The sequence below is a fragment of the Silurus meridionalis genome, chromosome 5 (genome assembly GCF_014805685.1).
Source record: "Silurus meridionalis isolate SWU-2019-XX chromosome 5, ASM1480568v1, whole genome shotgun sequence".
NCBI classification, from domain to species: Eukaryota; Metazoa; Chordata; class Actinopteri; order Siluriformes; family Siluridae; genus Silurus; species Silurus meridionalis.
The window spans coordinates 15,873,710-15,889,989 of record NC_060888.1 but is presented as its reverse complement, the minus strand read 5'-3'; the positions used below and the strand labels follow the sequence as shown (position 1 = coordinate 15,889,989).

The 16,280-nt window shown below is 36.8% G+C and overlaps 1 protein-coding gene across 2 annotated transcripts; it reads right to left on the bottom strand.

The window, feature by feature from the left end:
- Positions 1-342: 342 nt before the first annotated feature.
- si:ch211-126c2.4 (uncharacterized threonine-rich GPI-anchored glycoprotein PJ4664.02) lies at positions 343-13,662 on the bottom strand. 2 transcript variants are annotated; one of them, XM_046849251.1, is made up of 9 exons: positions 13,494-13,659; positions 11,162-13,012; positions 8,548-8,593; positions 7,259-7,414; positions 7,021-7,110; positions 6,206-6,319; positions 2,874-2,963; positions 1,663-1,734; positions 343-765 (listed from the first exon to the last, which is right to left on the bottom strand). In XM_046849251.1, exons 2-9 carry the CDS (start codon positions 13,004-13,006, stop codon positions 755-757), a joined length of 2,424 nt encoding a protein of 807 aa, XP_046705207.1. In that variant the 5' UTR covers positions 13,007-13,012; positions 13,494-13,659; the 3' UTR covers positions 343-754. The 2 variants fall into 2 exon arrangements, with proteins under 2 accessions (XP_046705207.1, XP_046705208.1); XM_046849252.1 differs by lacking the exon at positions 7,021-7,110 and having other exon boundaries at positions 13,494-13,662.
- Between the last annotated feature and the right edge of the window lie 2,618 nt (positions 13,663-16,280).

Here is a 16,280-nt window from a genome sequence, read left to right as displayed (position 1 = left end):
AAGGTTTAACTAGCACAGGACGTCTACATGCAACACAACGGCAATTTGAACACAAACTTTAAGTACACATTGTTACAGGGATACTATACATTGTGTATGTATCTGTGTATTAGATGCAACATATAGTATAGAACACTAATACATGATACTCTGCTACTAATATATTATAATAATACTGTTAATAATAATGTTATTCAAATTACGTTTTAAAAGTAAAACGCATTTGAAAAAGGGTGTGAATGTTGCTAGAAAAAAATTGGAATTGAGTTTTACATTTTATTTGGTCGGTGTGTAGAGGTTTTTTTGGTATTAGTTACACCACAAGCCAAAAACCAAACAATATTAATTAGTAAATCTTTAATTCACGTAATATCAAGTAACCAGGCACATCAAAATGGGAAACGGACAATTTAACTGAACATTAACTTTGAATCCAAAAAATACAAAACTGATCTGAACTGGACCATGTTTACTTACCATGTCTTACACACTCTATGCAGGGTGATTGTCTATTCATGCTTATAAAAAACCAATAAACAAATACTGTAAAGAAATGTTCTTGTTATAGGTAAAAGCTTAGACTATTTAACAATACATGTAGTGTAAAAAGCATTAATGAGTGTGCTGACTCAATTAAATAAAAGCGTCTATTTTCAAGTCAATATGGGAGGGGGAGATAAATTAATCATTTTATTTGTTATTTCATTTTATTATACAAAATACAAAGTTTGCAGGCCAGCCAAGTTCTTCTTCCTTAACGATGATCTGCGAAAAGATTTTTTTAATTTAGTGTTGCAAGTAGTGCCAAAAGATAGGATAAAGTGAAAACAACAATGTTATTAACACACAGCCCCCTCCTAATACAGTGAGAACAGCAAGGCCTGTTTATTTGGATTTGCTTTAGACTGAAACCATTTGGGTTCTTGTTGAAATATGTTCAGGTATGCTCTTAAAAATTGTAAACATTGTTTAAACAAAGTGAAGACCACATATGCTAGAGTATTTTAAAGATAAAGGACAAGCCAAGATAGGGCTTATGAGGAAAAAACTAGAGGAAAATATGGAAAATCAATCAGAGGCATCATAAAAAATAACACTTGTGTAGTGAGCAAAAAAAAAACATGGATCGGCTAAAAAAATAAAATACTATAGCTGATGATAGAAACATTGTGAGAGCAATAAAAAAAAAACCCTTGAAACTACAGTCAGTGACATCAACAAACTCCACAGGGTAAAAATATCACAATCCGGAACCCGGAGTGTATAAATACAGAGGCCATAATCACAAGACACTAACCATTCATCAGCAGCAAGGATCAGACTTTCAAAACAGAATTTACAAAGATGCAGATATGAGCTTGGCTTCTCTAGAAAATTTGAAAATGTATCTTTTCCGATCATTTTGCTCACCCAAAAAGTGTGTGATCTGATACAAATGGTGCAATGATTTATTTTGTGTCTAGATACAAATACAAGGAAATAAAAGCTGTAATCCTACACTGGCACTTTATTATTATCTTTTGATCTCAAACTAAAATGTCTTCAGTCTACAGCAAAAAAGAATAAACTTGGCCTTGCTGTTCCAATGCTTTCAACGGAGACTGCAGACAGCATTCAATACAGAAAGTAAATGAAGTCTTTTGAAAGACCAGTGAAAAATACCTGTTTGTAAACTCTTCATTTCCTCCAAACATGACTCAAGATTTTGTTGAAGCAAAACCCACTTTTTACAATCTGAAAAAGATGGTGTCACATAGAATCACATCATCATAAAAGCCTAAATATGCAGAAAGAATGCACTATATTGCCAAAAGTATTAGCTCGTCTGCCTTCACATGCAAATAACCTTGAGTAACATCCGATTCGTAATCCATAGGGTTTAATATGATGTTGGTCCACCCTTTGCATCTCTAACAGCTTCAACTCTTCTGGGAAGGCTTTCCACAAGGTTTAGGAGTTCCTACAAAAGTGCATTAGTGAGGTCAGACACTGATGTTGGATGAGAGGGCCGTGGATCGCAGTTTCCACTCTAATTCATCCCAAAGCTGCTCTATTGGTTTGTGGTGAAGGCCAGTCATGATGTTCTTCCACACCAATCTCACTCATCCATGTCTTTATGGACCTTGCTTTGTGTACTGGACCAGCACCATCTTACCTCAGAGACGTCATCACATCTCGCACTGCACCACGCTGTCTGAGATCCTCCAGCACTGCTCGACTGGTACCACCTTCTTTCAGAATGAGAGGTAAGGACACTTCAAGGTTTTTTTCTGTTCTGGCACCGAGGTGGTAGAATGAACTTCCCCTAGATGTCCGTACAGCGGAGGCCCTGGCTATCTTCAAGCGAAGACCTACCCCTTCCTGAAACACTTAAATTAGCACTTTTTAAGTTTGCTTTTTTAGAATTTAAGAGAAACCAATTTAATTAAGCTCACTACACACTGTTCTTGAGCTACATGAAGTTTGGAGGTCTGTAGCTATTGACTCTGCATAAAGTTGGCGACCTCTGTGCACTATGCGTCTCAGCATCCACTGACCCGCTCTGTGATTTTATGTGGCCTACCTCTTCGTGGCTGAGTTGCCGTCGTTCCCAATTGCTTCCACTTTGTTATAACACCACTAAGAGTTGACTGTGTATTTTTTTTAATAGCGAGAAAATTTCACGACTGGACTCATTGCCGAGAGCAACCCATTCTTTCACAAATGTTTGTAGGAGCGGTCTGCATGTTCAGGTGCTTGATTTTATACACCTGTAACCATGGAAATGATTGGAACACCTAAATTCAATGATTTGGATAGGTGAGTGATGCTTTTGGCAATATAGTGTATATGCTTAAAATGTTAACAAGACTAAATAGACTATGATGTCAAACCTGCTGGTCGACCAAGTTCTTGAAGAAATTCCCCCAGTTCTTCATGAAATGCGCGTAATTTCTCTTGAAGTAGTTTACAATTTCCACAGTCTGGGTGAGGAAAGACGCAAGATAAAAAGGTAAGATAAAAATACAGGAAAGTGGAGATTCTGTTAGCATTGAATGTTAGATATATGTTGAAGATATAGATTTTATAGCTTGAGTGAAAATCTACAGAAGCCATAATGTAACAGAAATGTTTTGTTTTAAGATTTTATCACAAAATGTTGCTTTCTGCTGTCCTATATATTATTGCAAGTCAGACATTTATTTTATTTAACATTTATTTGGCAAAAAGAACAAAAAAGCATTTAATATCCAGAGTGCTGCAAATTGTGAAATAATAACACATTAGAACATCACATTCATATAATCCTGTAACCCAGGCATTAGGGTTGCACAAGCCAGTGCCGGTCTCAAGCCCAGATAAATGGGAAGAATTGCGTTAGAAAGGGCATCCAGCGTAAAATGTGGCAAATATATGCGACCCGGTTTACCAACGACGGCCACAGGTATTGATCGAGATGGAGGAGAAAGAAAGATTCTGGAGTGAGTAAGATGAAGTGGTAGATGGTATACCTAAGAATGAACGATTGGTGATTGGGACAGACTCTAATGGGCATGTAGGTGAAGGGAACCGAGGTGATGAGTAGGTATGGCCTTAAGGAGAGGAATGTGGAAGGGCAGCTGGTGGTAGATTTTGCAAAAAGGATGGAAATGGAAGTGGCAAATACTTATTTAAAAAGATGAAGGTGGAACATAGGGTGACAAAAGAGTGGAGGAAGGTGCACACAGGTGGACTATGTTCTATGTAGTAGATGCAACCTGAAAGAGATTGGAGAATCCCTTTCTAAAATTGTAAGGTGTTGGCAGGGGACAGTGTAGCTAGACAGCATCAGATGGTGGTCTGTAGGATGGCTTTGGAGGTGAAGAAGAAGAGGAGAGTGAGGACTGAAAGAAAAATAAGATGGTGGAAACTGAATGCGGAAGAGTGAGTGTGAGGTTCAGGGAAGAGGTCAGACAGGGGCTCGGTGGTGGTGAAGAGGTGCTGGATGTTTGGGTAACTACTGCAGAAGTGATAAGGGAGACAGCTAGGAAGGTACTTGGTGTGATATCTGGAAATATGGTGGAATGAGGAAAGCCAAGGAAAAGGCATATGAGGAGCTGTATAAGAAGTTGGACACTAAGGAAGGAGAACAGGATTTGTAGCGATTGGCCAGTCAGAGGGACTAAGCTGGGAAAGATGTGCTGCAAGTTAGAGCAATAAAGAATGGAGATGAAAATGTGTTGACTAGTGAGGAGAGTGTGTTGAGAAGATGGAGGGAGTATTTTGAGCAGCTGATGAACTAGGAAAATGAGAGAGAGAGAGAGAAGGTTGGATGATGTGGAGATGGTGAAGCAGGAAGTGGATTGGATTAGTAAGGAGGAGGTGAGAGCAGCGGTTAAGAGGATGAAGATTGGAAAGTTGGTTGGACCAGATGACATACCGGTAGAGATGTTTAGGTGAGATGGCAGTGGAGTTTTTAACAAGATTTTTTTTTAACAGGATTGGAGAGGATGCGTGAGGAATGGAGAAGGAGTTTGCTGGTACCGATCTTTAAGAACAAGGGAGAAGTTGGAGTTACCTGCAGTAACTACAGGGGAATAAAGTTGATCACTCACACCATGAAGTTATGGGAAAGTAGTGGAAGCCAGGCTGAGAGAAGGGGTGACCATCTGTGAGCAACAGTATGGTCTGATGCCAAGGAACTGCACCACAGATGCCTTATTTGCTTTGAGAATGTTGATGGAGAAGTATAGAGAAGGTCAGAAGGAGTTGCATTGTTTGTTTGTGGATTTAGAAAAAGTGTATGACAGGGTGGAGAGAGGAGTTGTGATATTGTATGAGGAAGTCAGTTGTGGCAGAGAAGTATGTGAGGATGGTGCAGGACATGTGTGAGGATGGTGCAGGACATGTATGAGGACAGTATGAGGACAGTGTGACGGCAGTGACGTGTGCAGTAGGAACGACAGACTGGTTCAAGGTGGAGGCAGGACTGCATCAAGGATCGCTCTAAGCCCTTTCCTGTTTGCAGTGGTGATGGACAGGTTGAAGGAAGAGGTCAGACAGGAGTCTCCGTGGACTATGATGTTTGTGGATGATATTGTGATTTGTTGTGAGAGTAGGGAGCAGGTTGAGAAGAGCCTGGAGAGCTGGAGGTACATGCTGGAGAGAAGGGGAATAAAAGTCAGTAGGAGTAAGAGAGTACATGTGTGTGAATGAGAGGGAGGGCAGTGGAGTGATGTGGTTGCAGGGAGAAGAGGTGGAGAAGGTGGAGGAGTTCAGGTACCTGGGGTCAACAGAGCAAAGTAATGGAGAGTGTGTTAGAGAAGTAAAGAAAAGAGTGGAGTGGGTGGAGAAGAGTAACAGGAGTAATTTGTGATAGAAGGGTTTCTGCAAGTGTGAAAGGGAAAGTTTATAGGACAGTGGATAGACCTGCGATGTTGTATGGATTAGAGACAGTGGCATTGAGTAAAAGACAGGAGGTGGAGCTGGAGGTAGCAGAGCTGAAGACGTTGAGGTTTTTGTTGGAAGTGACGAGGATGCACAGGATTAGAAACAAGTTTATTAGAGCGACAGCGCATGTAGGACGTTTTGGAGACATGGTGAGGGAGGCGTAATTGAGATTGTTTGGACATGTGCATAGGAGGGACATGGGGTATATCGGTAGGAGAATGCTGAGGATGGAGCTGCCAGGAAGGAGGAAAAGACGAAGGCCAAGGTTTATGGATGTGGGGAAGTAAAACATGCAGGAAGTTGGTTTGAATGAGGCAGATGTAGAGGACAAAGGGGTATGGAGACGGATGGTCCGCTGTAGTAACCCCTAATGGGAGAAGCCGAAAGAAGATTCTTATAATCCTGCAATATATCTAACAGTTGAAATGAGATGTGGTATAGCTGCAATGAAATTCCTGACCAATCAGAATTGAGATTTCATCAATACTGTGGTATATAAACCACACATACAGATGACGGCAAACCAAAAATGAAAACGTTCTAACTAAATTATTTATCTTACTTGATATATTATAGTATAGTGCACTGCATGGTAAAAGCAATATTAATAAAAAGTAAATTATTTTGTTCAACTGTAAGGTTTCATATTTAAAATATGCACACAGGAAATGCTGGCACATCTGATCAAATTTCTAGTCTGACCTGATAACAACAGTGGACATCTTGCTGAAAAGTGACTGAAGAGGCAGTCAAATACATGGGAAACTGTCTATTATACGTTATAAAATACTCATACCAGCATCGGCTCTCTTCAATGTGATGTCTGTGGGAGTGTCTACATTTTTTTGAACACCTTCCCCTTCCTCTGAGCCTGCTGGAGCTTCAGCACAGCTGCGCTGGTTCTGTAAATCTAAATAAAGAACATGCCTTGATCTAACATTCATTATATTTTCAAGTAACACAGTAGACATTTATTAATCTTTTTCATTTAAAACATTTCAAACGAAACAAAAATATTCTGGCACATTTACATGTGCTTTGGAAACATTGATTTTCTCAATACTTGTCTACGTAGGCTGCATATAGATCACCTGCTTTTCTGACGGAGCTAATTTGCATTTGTAAGGCAGAAATGAAAGTTATTTTGACTCATTTAATATATAATATTATAATAATAATGATAATGATAGCAATAATAATAAATAGGGACTAAATCCTCTCATTTGGAGATTTGTTTGCAATGTACCTCAGAAACTTAAAGAAAAATGTAATGCCAATAATATGAAAAACAGTTTTCCCTAAATTATTTTTTATTCCTGAACAAAATAAATGGAAGTACATAAGGATGTACATTTGACAAATCAATTCTGAGACAGATGTATGCTAAATGCTATAATGAAAGCCCAGTAAAATCCACATATTAAAAAAAAAGCTGTAATCCATGCAAATGACATGATTTGTAGTTAAATAAATTATATGCTTAGTTAAGCTTCTCATGCATATATTTACATTCAAGGGTTTACATAAATTCCACATTTCTTGTGCAAGCAATTTGCGAATAAATCACTTCGCATCCAGCATGATAAATGAGTAGCAAGCACATAATCATACCAGTTTTCTTTCTTTTTGCCACTGGCAAGACATCACTGCTTGCATGCTTCTTGGAAAAACCTGGAAGCAGTGAATTCCTTTTCCTTATACCTTTAAACAAGGTGGAGCACAGTGAATATGCCAAAAGATTATTGTGCATCGCTCTTAAACAAATAGACAAGACAAATAACAAAAGCAACATATCAAACAAACAGATGGAAAATGTACGTGTTTGGAAGAAAATACTGCTGTAAAGCACCTGATAGACCAGTTGGTTTGTTGTTAGTCTGAGCATGACTAATTTCTTCTGAGGAAACAGCACTCCCAGGTGGTTTCAGACCAAATCTTCCTCGACCAGGGGGTGGCAACCCAGACAGTTTAGGAAACGCAGTACAAGTATTCCCTGCCTTTTTATCTGCAAATACAAAACAAAATGTTTTCTGGGGATAGTTTTTGTTTCCTCAGAGCTATGGTACAACAATGTAGCAGCGTGGTACAAAGGACTACATAAGGTGCAAATATTACACAATGTGAAACAAGTGCAAGATCATTAGTTTAAAAAAAAGTATCTAAGATCAGCAAAAATGTCTCTGAGCACCAGCTGGCTACAAATAACTACATGTTCCATATTCAGCGGCTATATAAGATACTGTATACAATTAGACGCTGAAAGCAAGACATTGCAACAATTTTTTAAAATGAGAAGGAAAAAACTTCACACAAAGCAAAGTTTAATTAAGCATGATAGGTATTTGTGGAATAGTGTAATACTGTACCAAAGTAATAATTTTGGGACAGCAAGATGAGCTACAGCTCCACTCTGCCCCATTTCTGTGCTACCTGAGTTTAACAATATAAATAATCTATTATAAAAAATTGTTTAAAAAAAAAACCAACACACTAGACTATTGAATATTAAAACATATTTATGGGATTAAACATCTCCACCAATCAGTTTACTGACCTAATAATCCAGTTTCCATGTGTCAAAAATATTGAATTTTTTTCCCTAATCAGTTAAACATTCTAAGCACTATCACAGGATGTAATGAACCAGTTGACAGACACACACTCATTTCCATTAAATGTACACCATTTGTCAGATGCTCTTATCCGGTGTGACTTATAGGTCACATTTATATAACTGAGCAGTTGAGAGGTAAAAGCCTTGCTCAAGGGCCGAGCTCAGATTTGAACTCACAACCATCCCATCCAAAGTACAACATCTTACTGATTATTCACTAATTACAATAAAAAAAAACCACACATTCTTGGTTCACATTCATGTCACAAGACTAGCGAATGGAAAGTTATTATTGTCGAAGGGAACAATGTAAATTGCACAAATGGTCATCACAGTATCCCAGTACCATCAAGCTACTGCTGATGGCCCCTTGAGCAAGGTCCTTAACCTTTGCTCAGTTGTATAACTAAAATCACTGTAAGTCACTCTGGATAAGGGTTTCTGCCAAATGTCATAAATATAAAATTTATATCGTATAAAATTAGCAGTAAGTGCTGCCCACACAAACTAATCAAAGTGCTTACCTGCAGTCAAATTACATGTACCGGTGGAGGTAGCAACAGATGAAGACTAGAGAGAAAAAAAAGGAAAAAAAAGTCAAATATACAGTACATTCGTCATATTACTTGAACACATAAAATCTTAAATGTAGCAAAAGTACACAATGCTAGATTACTAGCTACATCCACCTCAAAACTTATTCAATGATTATTTTTACTCAGGTATCTACAATTAATCGGTTTTCTGCTACACAATTCATAATTGGAACAGGACAACGGCAAAAAAATGTTGTCTAGTATTAGGGTGCAATAGAGAGCAAATTAAACATCACAATTAACATTAAAAATCCTGCAAAAATCAGAGACCTTGGTGCAAGCAGGTTTATGACGGCCCACACCAATCTAATAATAGCGCTTTCTTAAGCTTATGCTGCAGTTTAGATTGTATAGAATATGCAAAATATATTGGAGGGTGTTATCAACAGGAAATGGTTTGGACACAAGTGATCATTTTTGTTATACTTCTAATATTATAACATATGTAAAAGCCAATAAACAAAATACCCTGTTGCTCCGAGTTGTATTCTCTTCAATATTTTGCAAACTGTTTTATTTAACTGTAATCAAGAAAAGCAATTAAATTACTGTGGTGCATGCTCATTTTTCATTACAGTTTTATCTGTGGACTATGAAATGAAAAGCTGTAAACAGGAAATACCAATGTAAAGGTGCAGCAATAAAAGCAGAGGACATAATGCAAAGCACAAACATGAGACGCTTACTTTCTAAATGTGCACTGCTGCTGGTTGAATATTTTTATATTCACTTTTTGTCAATGTTTGGACTTTTGTCTCTGCCCAAAGGTGCAGAGGTGTTTTAAAGTATACCACAATGTTGCTGAGATGTACAGACTATGATGTGAGTATCATACAAACTGAGGAAATTTTGTGTCAAATAAATGTGAAGTGTATTTGAGCATTACTCTGCTTATAAACTGAATGACAAAAAAAAAGCAAAATTTTACATTTTATGTTTTTTCCCCCTGATATGTTAATCAAACTTTTGATGCCTGAGCACTTACATACACAAGACAGCTAAGCACTCACAGCATTTTAAGTCCCCATCCACTTCTTATTGCCACATATCCCATTAAAAAAACTTTATTGAAAAAAATAAAGCTCTACATTGCCGTAAGATGTGTTTTCGGTGAAAATTCACTTCGAGTGGTCTTTCACGTTAAAATACAAAAGTAAACTGCGACTGGTAAAAAAAACTTGAATAGGATTGCGCGGTATAGCGGTACTAGGGAAAAAACGGTATATATTATATTATATGATATATGATATAAACCGTACAATATCATAATTTCGGTATTTCCAAAATTCACCTGTAGGCGGCAGTGCTTCCCAAATTGATTGATTGATTGTTTGTATATATATATATATATATATATATATATATATATATATATATATATATATATATATACATACATACATACACACACACACACACACACACACGCTAGATAGATAGATAGATAGATAGATAGATAGATAGATAGATAGATAGATAGATAGATAGATAGATAGATAGATAGATAGATATAGATATTTTTTTTCCCCGCCATCAAAATGTAACCCATGTTACCTATAGGTTTTTTGTTACAGTTTGATGCAAAGGTATTAAGACATGAATCTATTTTTATCTTTTTTTTTAATTATTATATTTTCAATTCACTTATCTTTTAAAGCCGGGTGTTTGTCACTTATAGTCTATTTTTAATATTGATACCGAGGTATTATATTCTGATATTGTAGAGATTATGTATCGTGCCATCCCTAAACTGGAACTAGAGCATTAGAAGATTACCATCCATGCCCCCATTGCTTCACTAATCTAAACATGGATGCTGATCTAACCGTAGATCCACAGCAATACTGGCATCTGGTGCAATCATACCAGCAGCACAAAGATGATGGGGTCACTTCTGTGCTAAGAATAAACCATCTACATTTGAGCCTGGGTGGTGCTATAGCAACCCCTGTTCATTTGCTGTGAAACAGTCACAGTAAAAAATGTAAACCAAAAAAAAAAAAAAAACAACAACAAAAAAAAAAATTGTCATTGTTCATTTGTTTGTTTGTTTACTACTTTCATTCTCCTCATTTTTGGTGCAGTCTGTAGATCACTTGTTGCCATGCAGACCTTTAAGGTGTGTTGTCCCAGAAATTTACAACTTTTACAACTATAAAATTTAAGGTTTTTTATAAACATCATAAATCTGATCTTTTTAGTAATACTTTTGACCAAAGTAGCCCATACCGGTTGACGGTACTACCATCATTTGACACATTTTGTGCGGTCATTTGCCATTTCTTTTGTGCCGTAATTAACCTTTATTTCTTTTTATATCTAGATATTTTGCTTAATTTCACTTTTTAAAGAATTTTTGGTTCTAGAGGGGCCCATTCCAAAACAAAACAAAAAAGTGCATATTATGATTATTACTGCTGTTGTTATTCTACAGAAGTGCTTATGCCACACATTTTGCTGATTCCAGCACTGAAGTGCCAGCACTTTATAATTCTAAACAATGACCAGCCAATTTAATAAAATCTATTACCATGTTTCCTACCTTTACAGTGGAAGCTGTGGAAGTGTTCTTTGAAGAAGAAAGAGTTTTTCCCTTATTCAGCTGGACTGTCCTCCTTGTGCTGTGCAAAGCAGATGAGAGCATCTCTGGCTGAATTAAAGCTTGTGTTGCTGTTGTAGCCTTTGACTTCACCACTGCTGAGTTTAACTGTACGGTGGAAGGCCTTGGAGGGAGCTGGGTCTTGGGAATATTGGATTTAAAAGCGGGCTGGGGAATTTTCCTTCTGACTGCAAGTTTCGAAAGAGGTTTGTTCCCAGTTCCTGCTTCAGAGGTAGCAGAAGTTGAAGTGCTGTTTGATGAAAATTTTTGGATCTGACTGCACGTGTCAGACTTGACAGACAACTGATTTGTCTTCGAGTCCTCTAATCCGTCATGCTTACTAACACCAGCAGTGTCATTATTCGTTTGAATGTTAATACTGTTGATAACAGAGAGTTGTTTTTGTATATTTGTGGGCTTTAGAGATCCAAGTTTGTCAAAGCCTCGTTCCAGAACAATAGGTGTGGATATAACGAAGGGACATCGTCTCAAATGAAGTATTTCATCCATTGAAAATGTGCTACTTTGGCTGGTGTCCAAGTTCAAGCAACCTTCCCCATCAGACATTCCATTTCTTCTCCTAACTTGGTCTTGTTGCTCTTCTGTGCCAACAATTTCAGAAATATCTAGAATTCTGTCAGTGCCAACTGTCACATCAACTCTCACTGGTGCAGCTATGTTGACTGGAGCTGATGGTGAAGACACGGGTGACTCTTTCTTAGTCATACCACAGATAGTATTTGACGGTTCTGGTATTTCAGAGTCAGAGCTTTTGATCTCGGTCATAGTTGAGTTAGGAGCAGGCTCTGGGTATGTGACGTCAGTGGTTAAATTGTGTTTAACGAATGTCCCGTGAACTGGTTCTACATTTAGAGAACCTGGCTTAGCATCTTCTGTTGTAGCACCTGCAGTTAAGTCAACAGTTGCATTGGTTTCCTCTGCATAAGTGGTTTGCTTCTCACAGTCCTTACTACATGTACGCCCTTCATCAATCTTCTCTTGTTTCTGTCCATTTGACTGAGTAATATCTACAGTTTCATTGAGCTTCTGTTTTGGATGCTCTACAGTAGAGTTTGATGAGCCACAACAGTTGACGTCAACAGTTAAGTTTAAACATTTGTCCTCTAAATGTTTGTCTCCCACACTTGCATTATCATTAGAAATTGTACAACTGAGTGTGGAAGACTTTCCTTGAAGCTCTTCTGACTTCTCAAAAGTAACATTGTTCGACCCTGTTGTTTTAGTGGAAACAGGTTTAGTCAAATTCAGTACAGAAAACTGCTCTTTAGCTATATCAAAAGTGCTGTTATTTGATTTCACCAGTGAATCAGATTTTTCCATACCGCTTACAGACTCTAGGGAATGACACTTGGTGTCAGGAATGTCTGCCTTTGAATTGGATTCAGTTACATCTTTCTTGTCTTCATGGTCACCCTGTGCAGATGTCATGGACATGCTGAAATCTATTGAAGGACTGCCCTCCACTGGTATACTAAGCCAGCTGTTGTATGCAGCCTTTGTTTCACTACCAGCACTTGAAAAGACCTCATCTTGAGTTTTTGTCACTGTTTTTAAGTTTACCTGCTCAGGCAAATTTACTGTTGCTACTGGTTCATTTGATATATAAGAAGGATCCATCGTCTCATCGAAAATTCCTGACATGTAGGGAAAAGTTTCATCTGTGATTTTACAAACTGAGGAATTGGAGCACAGGTCAGGTAAACGGGAAGATATGTTCCTCCGGGGGACTGACATCCTGCAGGCCTGCTCCTGGTGAAGACTCTCCATAATGACCTACAATTACAAAAAACAAACAAACATAAAACTATTTAATATTTTAATAAAATAATATAACCTTGCATACTTGTTTGTCTTAAGCATGTAAATGATCAACCATGAAGATGGCTCATGGTTGCCTGCAAAGCATGCAATTTGAGATTACAGAAAACCCGTGCATGAGTACAGAAAGTGAGCCACTAAATAAAGAAGGCTTGCATAATGTTTGACGGTGTACATTATCTAAAAGTTAAATGGTTGTATGCATTCCTGAATTACAACAAACAATTGAATAATGTTCAAACATAATTAATGCTAGGTAACACATCAATAAACCCAGAACCGTCACAACACCACGATCTGACTGCTGTCTCGCCTGCTTGCTAGAGCTACCAACGGAATTCTTACACAAAGTCTGAAAAAATGTAATCCTTTTACCAATATAATGAGGAATACTAAGTTATTAATAGATAAAGCTAAGATAGACAGAACGACTTACCTAATTATTTGAGAGCGCAGTGTTTTAGAGAGAACTTTCTGACCTAGCTAACTAACTACATCGCTATGCGGAAGACTTTTGCCTCGGAGCACGTTTGAAAGTTACACCGCAGTTCCTGATTGGATCAGACGAGAAAGACGTCACCGCAGAGAACACGCCCCGGAAGACGTAAAACCTATAACGGAAAAAGCCGAAATCTTTACATAAATGTTTCAGATTATATAAAATACAAGCAGTAATAAAAATATAACATAACATTTCATTATTGTACTATCGTTATTAGGATTTCATTATGAAATATAGGATTAAATCATGATGATGTTGGTTTTAAAGATACTACTTCTACTAATAATAATAATGATCATAATTATAATACTACTACTAATATATACATATATATATATATATATATATATATATATATATATATATATATATATATATATATATATATGTGTGTGTGTGTGTGTGATATATATACAAGTATAATATAAGTACAATATATTATATGTATCATAATTACATTACTACTACTACTACTACTACTACTACTACTAGTAAATATAATAATAATAATAATAATAATAATAATAATAATAATAATAATAATAATAATAATAATAATACTGCTGCTTCTACTACTAATAATAATCTTCTTCTTCTTCTTCTTTCGGCTGCTCCCATTAGGGGTCGCCACAGCGAATCATCCGTCTCCATACCACCCTGTCCTCTACATCTGCCTCTTTCACACCAACTACCTGCATGTCTTCCCTCACCACATCCATGAATCTCCTCCTTGGCCTTCCTCTTTTACTCCTACCTGGTGGCTCCATCTTCAGCATTCTTCTAATAATAATAATAGTAGTAATTGTAGTAGCAGTAGAAGTTACTATTATTATTATTATTATTTAGTAATAGTAGTTTTATTATTATAATAAAAACTGAAACTGACCCACACTCACTTATCTGTGTGTTACTGAGCTGCTACAACTCTGAACTCAAAAACAGACGCATACTCATTTCAAACATCCATGTCTTCAGTATCACCCATATAATATTATTATTTTATTATTACATAACTGTTTACATGCTGTTTTTTTTGCACATCCACTTGATTGCTGCTATTTCTGTTTTGCACAACCTTTAGTGTTTACATTTTGTGTTTATTTACAAGTACACTCTTGTATACAGTTCTCTTTTGCACACTGTACTGTATAACACAGCAGGTTTACTGGCGGTGCTATTTTGTGTTTTTGTCCTACACTGTCCTGTGTCTGTCAGGTTGCAGACGATGAACCTTATGTGGCGAGGACACTTACTTTAGTCCTTAGCTCTATGTTCTGTTATGTAGCACCAATGTTTTGGAGGAACGTTGTCTCATTTCACTCTGTACTGCATCAGCTATATACGGTTGAAATGACAATAAAAGTTTCTAGACTTGATAATACCTATACTATTATAATGGACTGTTGTAATATTATATTTTATTATTATTTTTTTTTATTATCATCATCATCATCATTATTTTGTATTATATTTAAAACTAATACTCCGAGACTAAAACATATGAGCCCTGCAGTGCCTTTAAATATAAATTCAGGAAAGATAATTCACCTCTCTGTTCTTTTTGTAAACCTATACATTTATTTTTCACCTGCAGATACTCTGTAGGTTTCTGGAACAGGATATTCTTTTCAGTTTCTTGTGCATTTCATTAAATATTTACAACAGATGAACCCATGATACGTTTTTTAGAGCTTCTATTATTGGCTTCTATTATTGGTGCATCCATAAAATGTTCATTCTGCTTGGAAAATTGTATGAATTGTGCGCAAATGAACATGTTTTATAATTCAATTAACAGTCGATTTAAAGTGTGAATGCAATACTGTATATCATGGGGGGGGGGGGTAATTTCGTTTATTATAACATTGTGTTATACTTTATTTTTAATTTAGATTTTTTTTATGTATTTCCAGTTGTACATATGGTATGTACAAATAATAATTGTATGGCTTTTTTTTTTTAATAAACAAACAAAAAAAAGTTTACAAAACCATCTCCAAGTTTAAAAACGTTAATATAGAAAAATAGTACAAGGGGCGGGACAAACACTTCAGATGATTGACTAGTCGACGAAAAACAAAGGTGCACAGTGATTGGTCACTGCAAAGAATTGTGATCGATGATTGGTCGAACTCGCTTCACTGTCAAGAGTTACACCCTGATAGTAATTCGGACAAACCTGTTCTCAAATCGTATCGCGTTCGACTGTCGCAACGATGTGTTCAAAAGTCGCCGAACTTGTTTTTTATTATTAGAGTCACTAAGGGGGTCTAAAACATTTATAGAGATAAAGACTCCAAACGGCAACACGTTTTTTTCCTGTTGCATCATGCAACATGTCGTCTCTCTACCCCCATCTACAGCAGCGCGCAGCACCTTCTGGTTAATGTAGTTCATACACGAGGCCTGTCCATAACAGTGTTAAGTTCACTAATAGCGGATATCCGGTCACCTCCAGTCACCACGCATCATGACTATACGATTTTCCCAGTCCCAATACTTGTCTAGTTTCAGAAAAAGTAATGAATATGTGTATGTCTACATTAAGATTTTGTACAAGTTCTAAGGGGCCCATTTGTTATAAGGGGATCATTATATTCTTATATGAGGGTATATTTATATATAAATAATTGTATTAGCATAAATCAGTAGTGACATACTACACCTATAGACTATAGGCGGTGTACCATCACACGACTAACTTCATTTCCCAGAGCCCCT

What these genes read in the sequence shown, in the direction of transcription:
- si:ch211-126c2.4 (XM_046849251.1), bottom strand. Translation starts at nt 13,006, where the DNA reads ATGGAGAGTCTTCACCAGGAGCAGGCCTGCAGGATGTCAGTCCCCCGG. An exon ending in CCACAGCTTCCACTGTAAAG is followed by an intron (nt 8,594 to 11,161) that starts GTAGGAAACATG and finishes TTTTCTCTCTAG; the next exon opens with TCTTCATCTGTTGCTACCTC. An exon ending in AGAACTTGGTCGACCAGCAG is followed by an intron (nt 1,735 to 2,873) that starts GTTTGACATCAT and finishes CATCTTTTTCAG; the next exon opens with ATTGTAAAAAGTGGGTTTTG.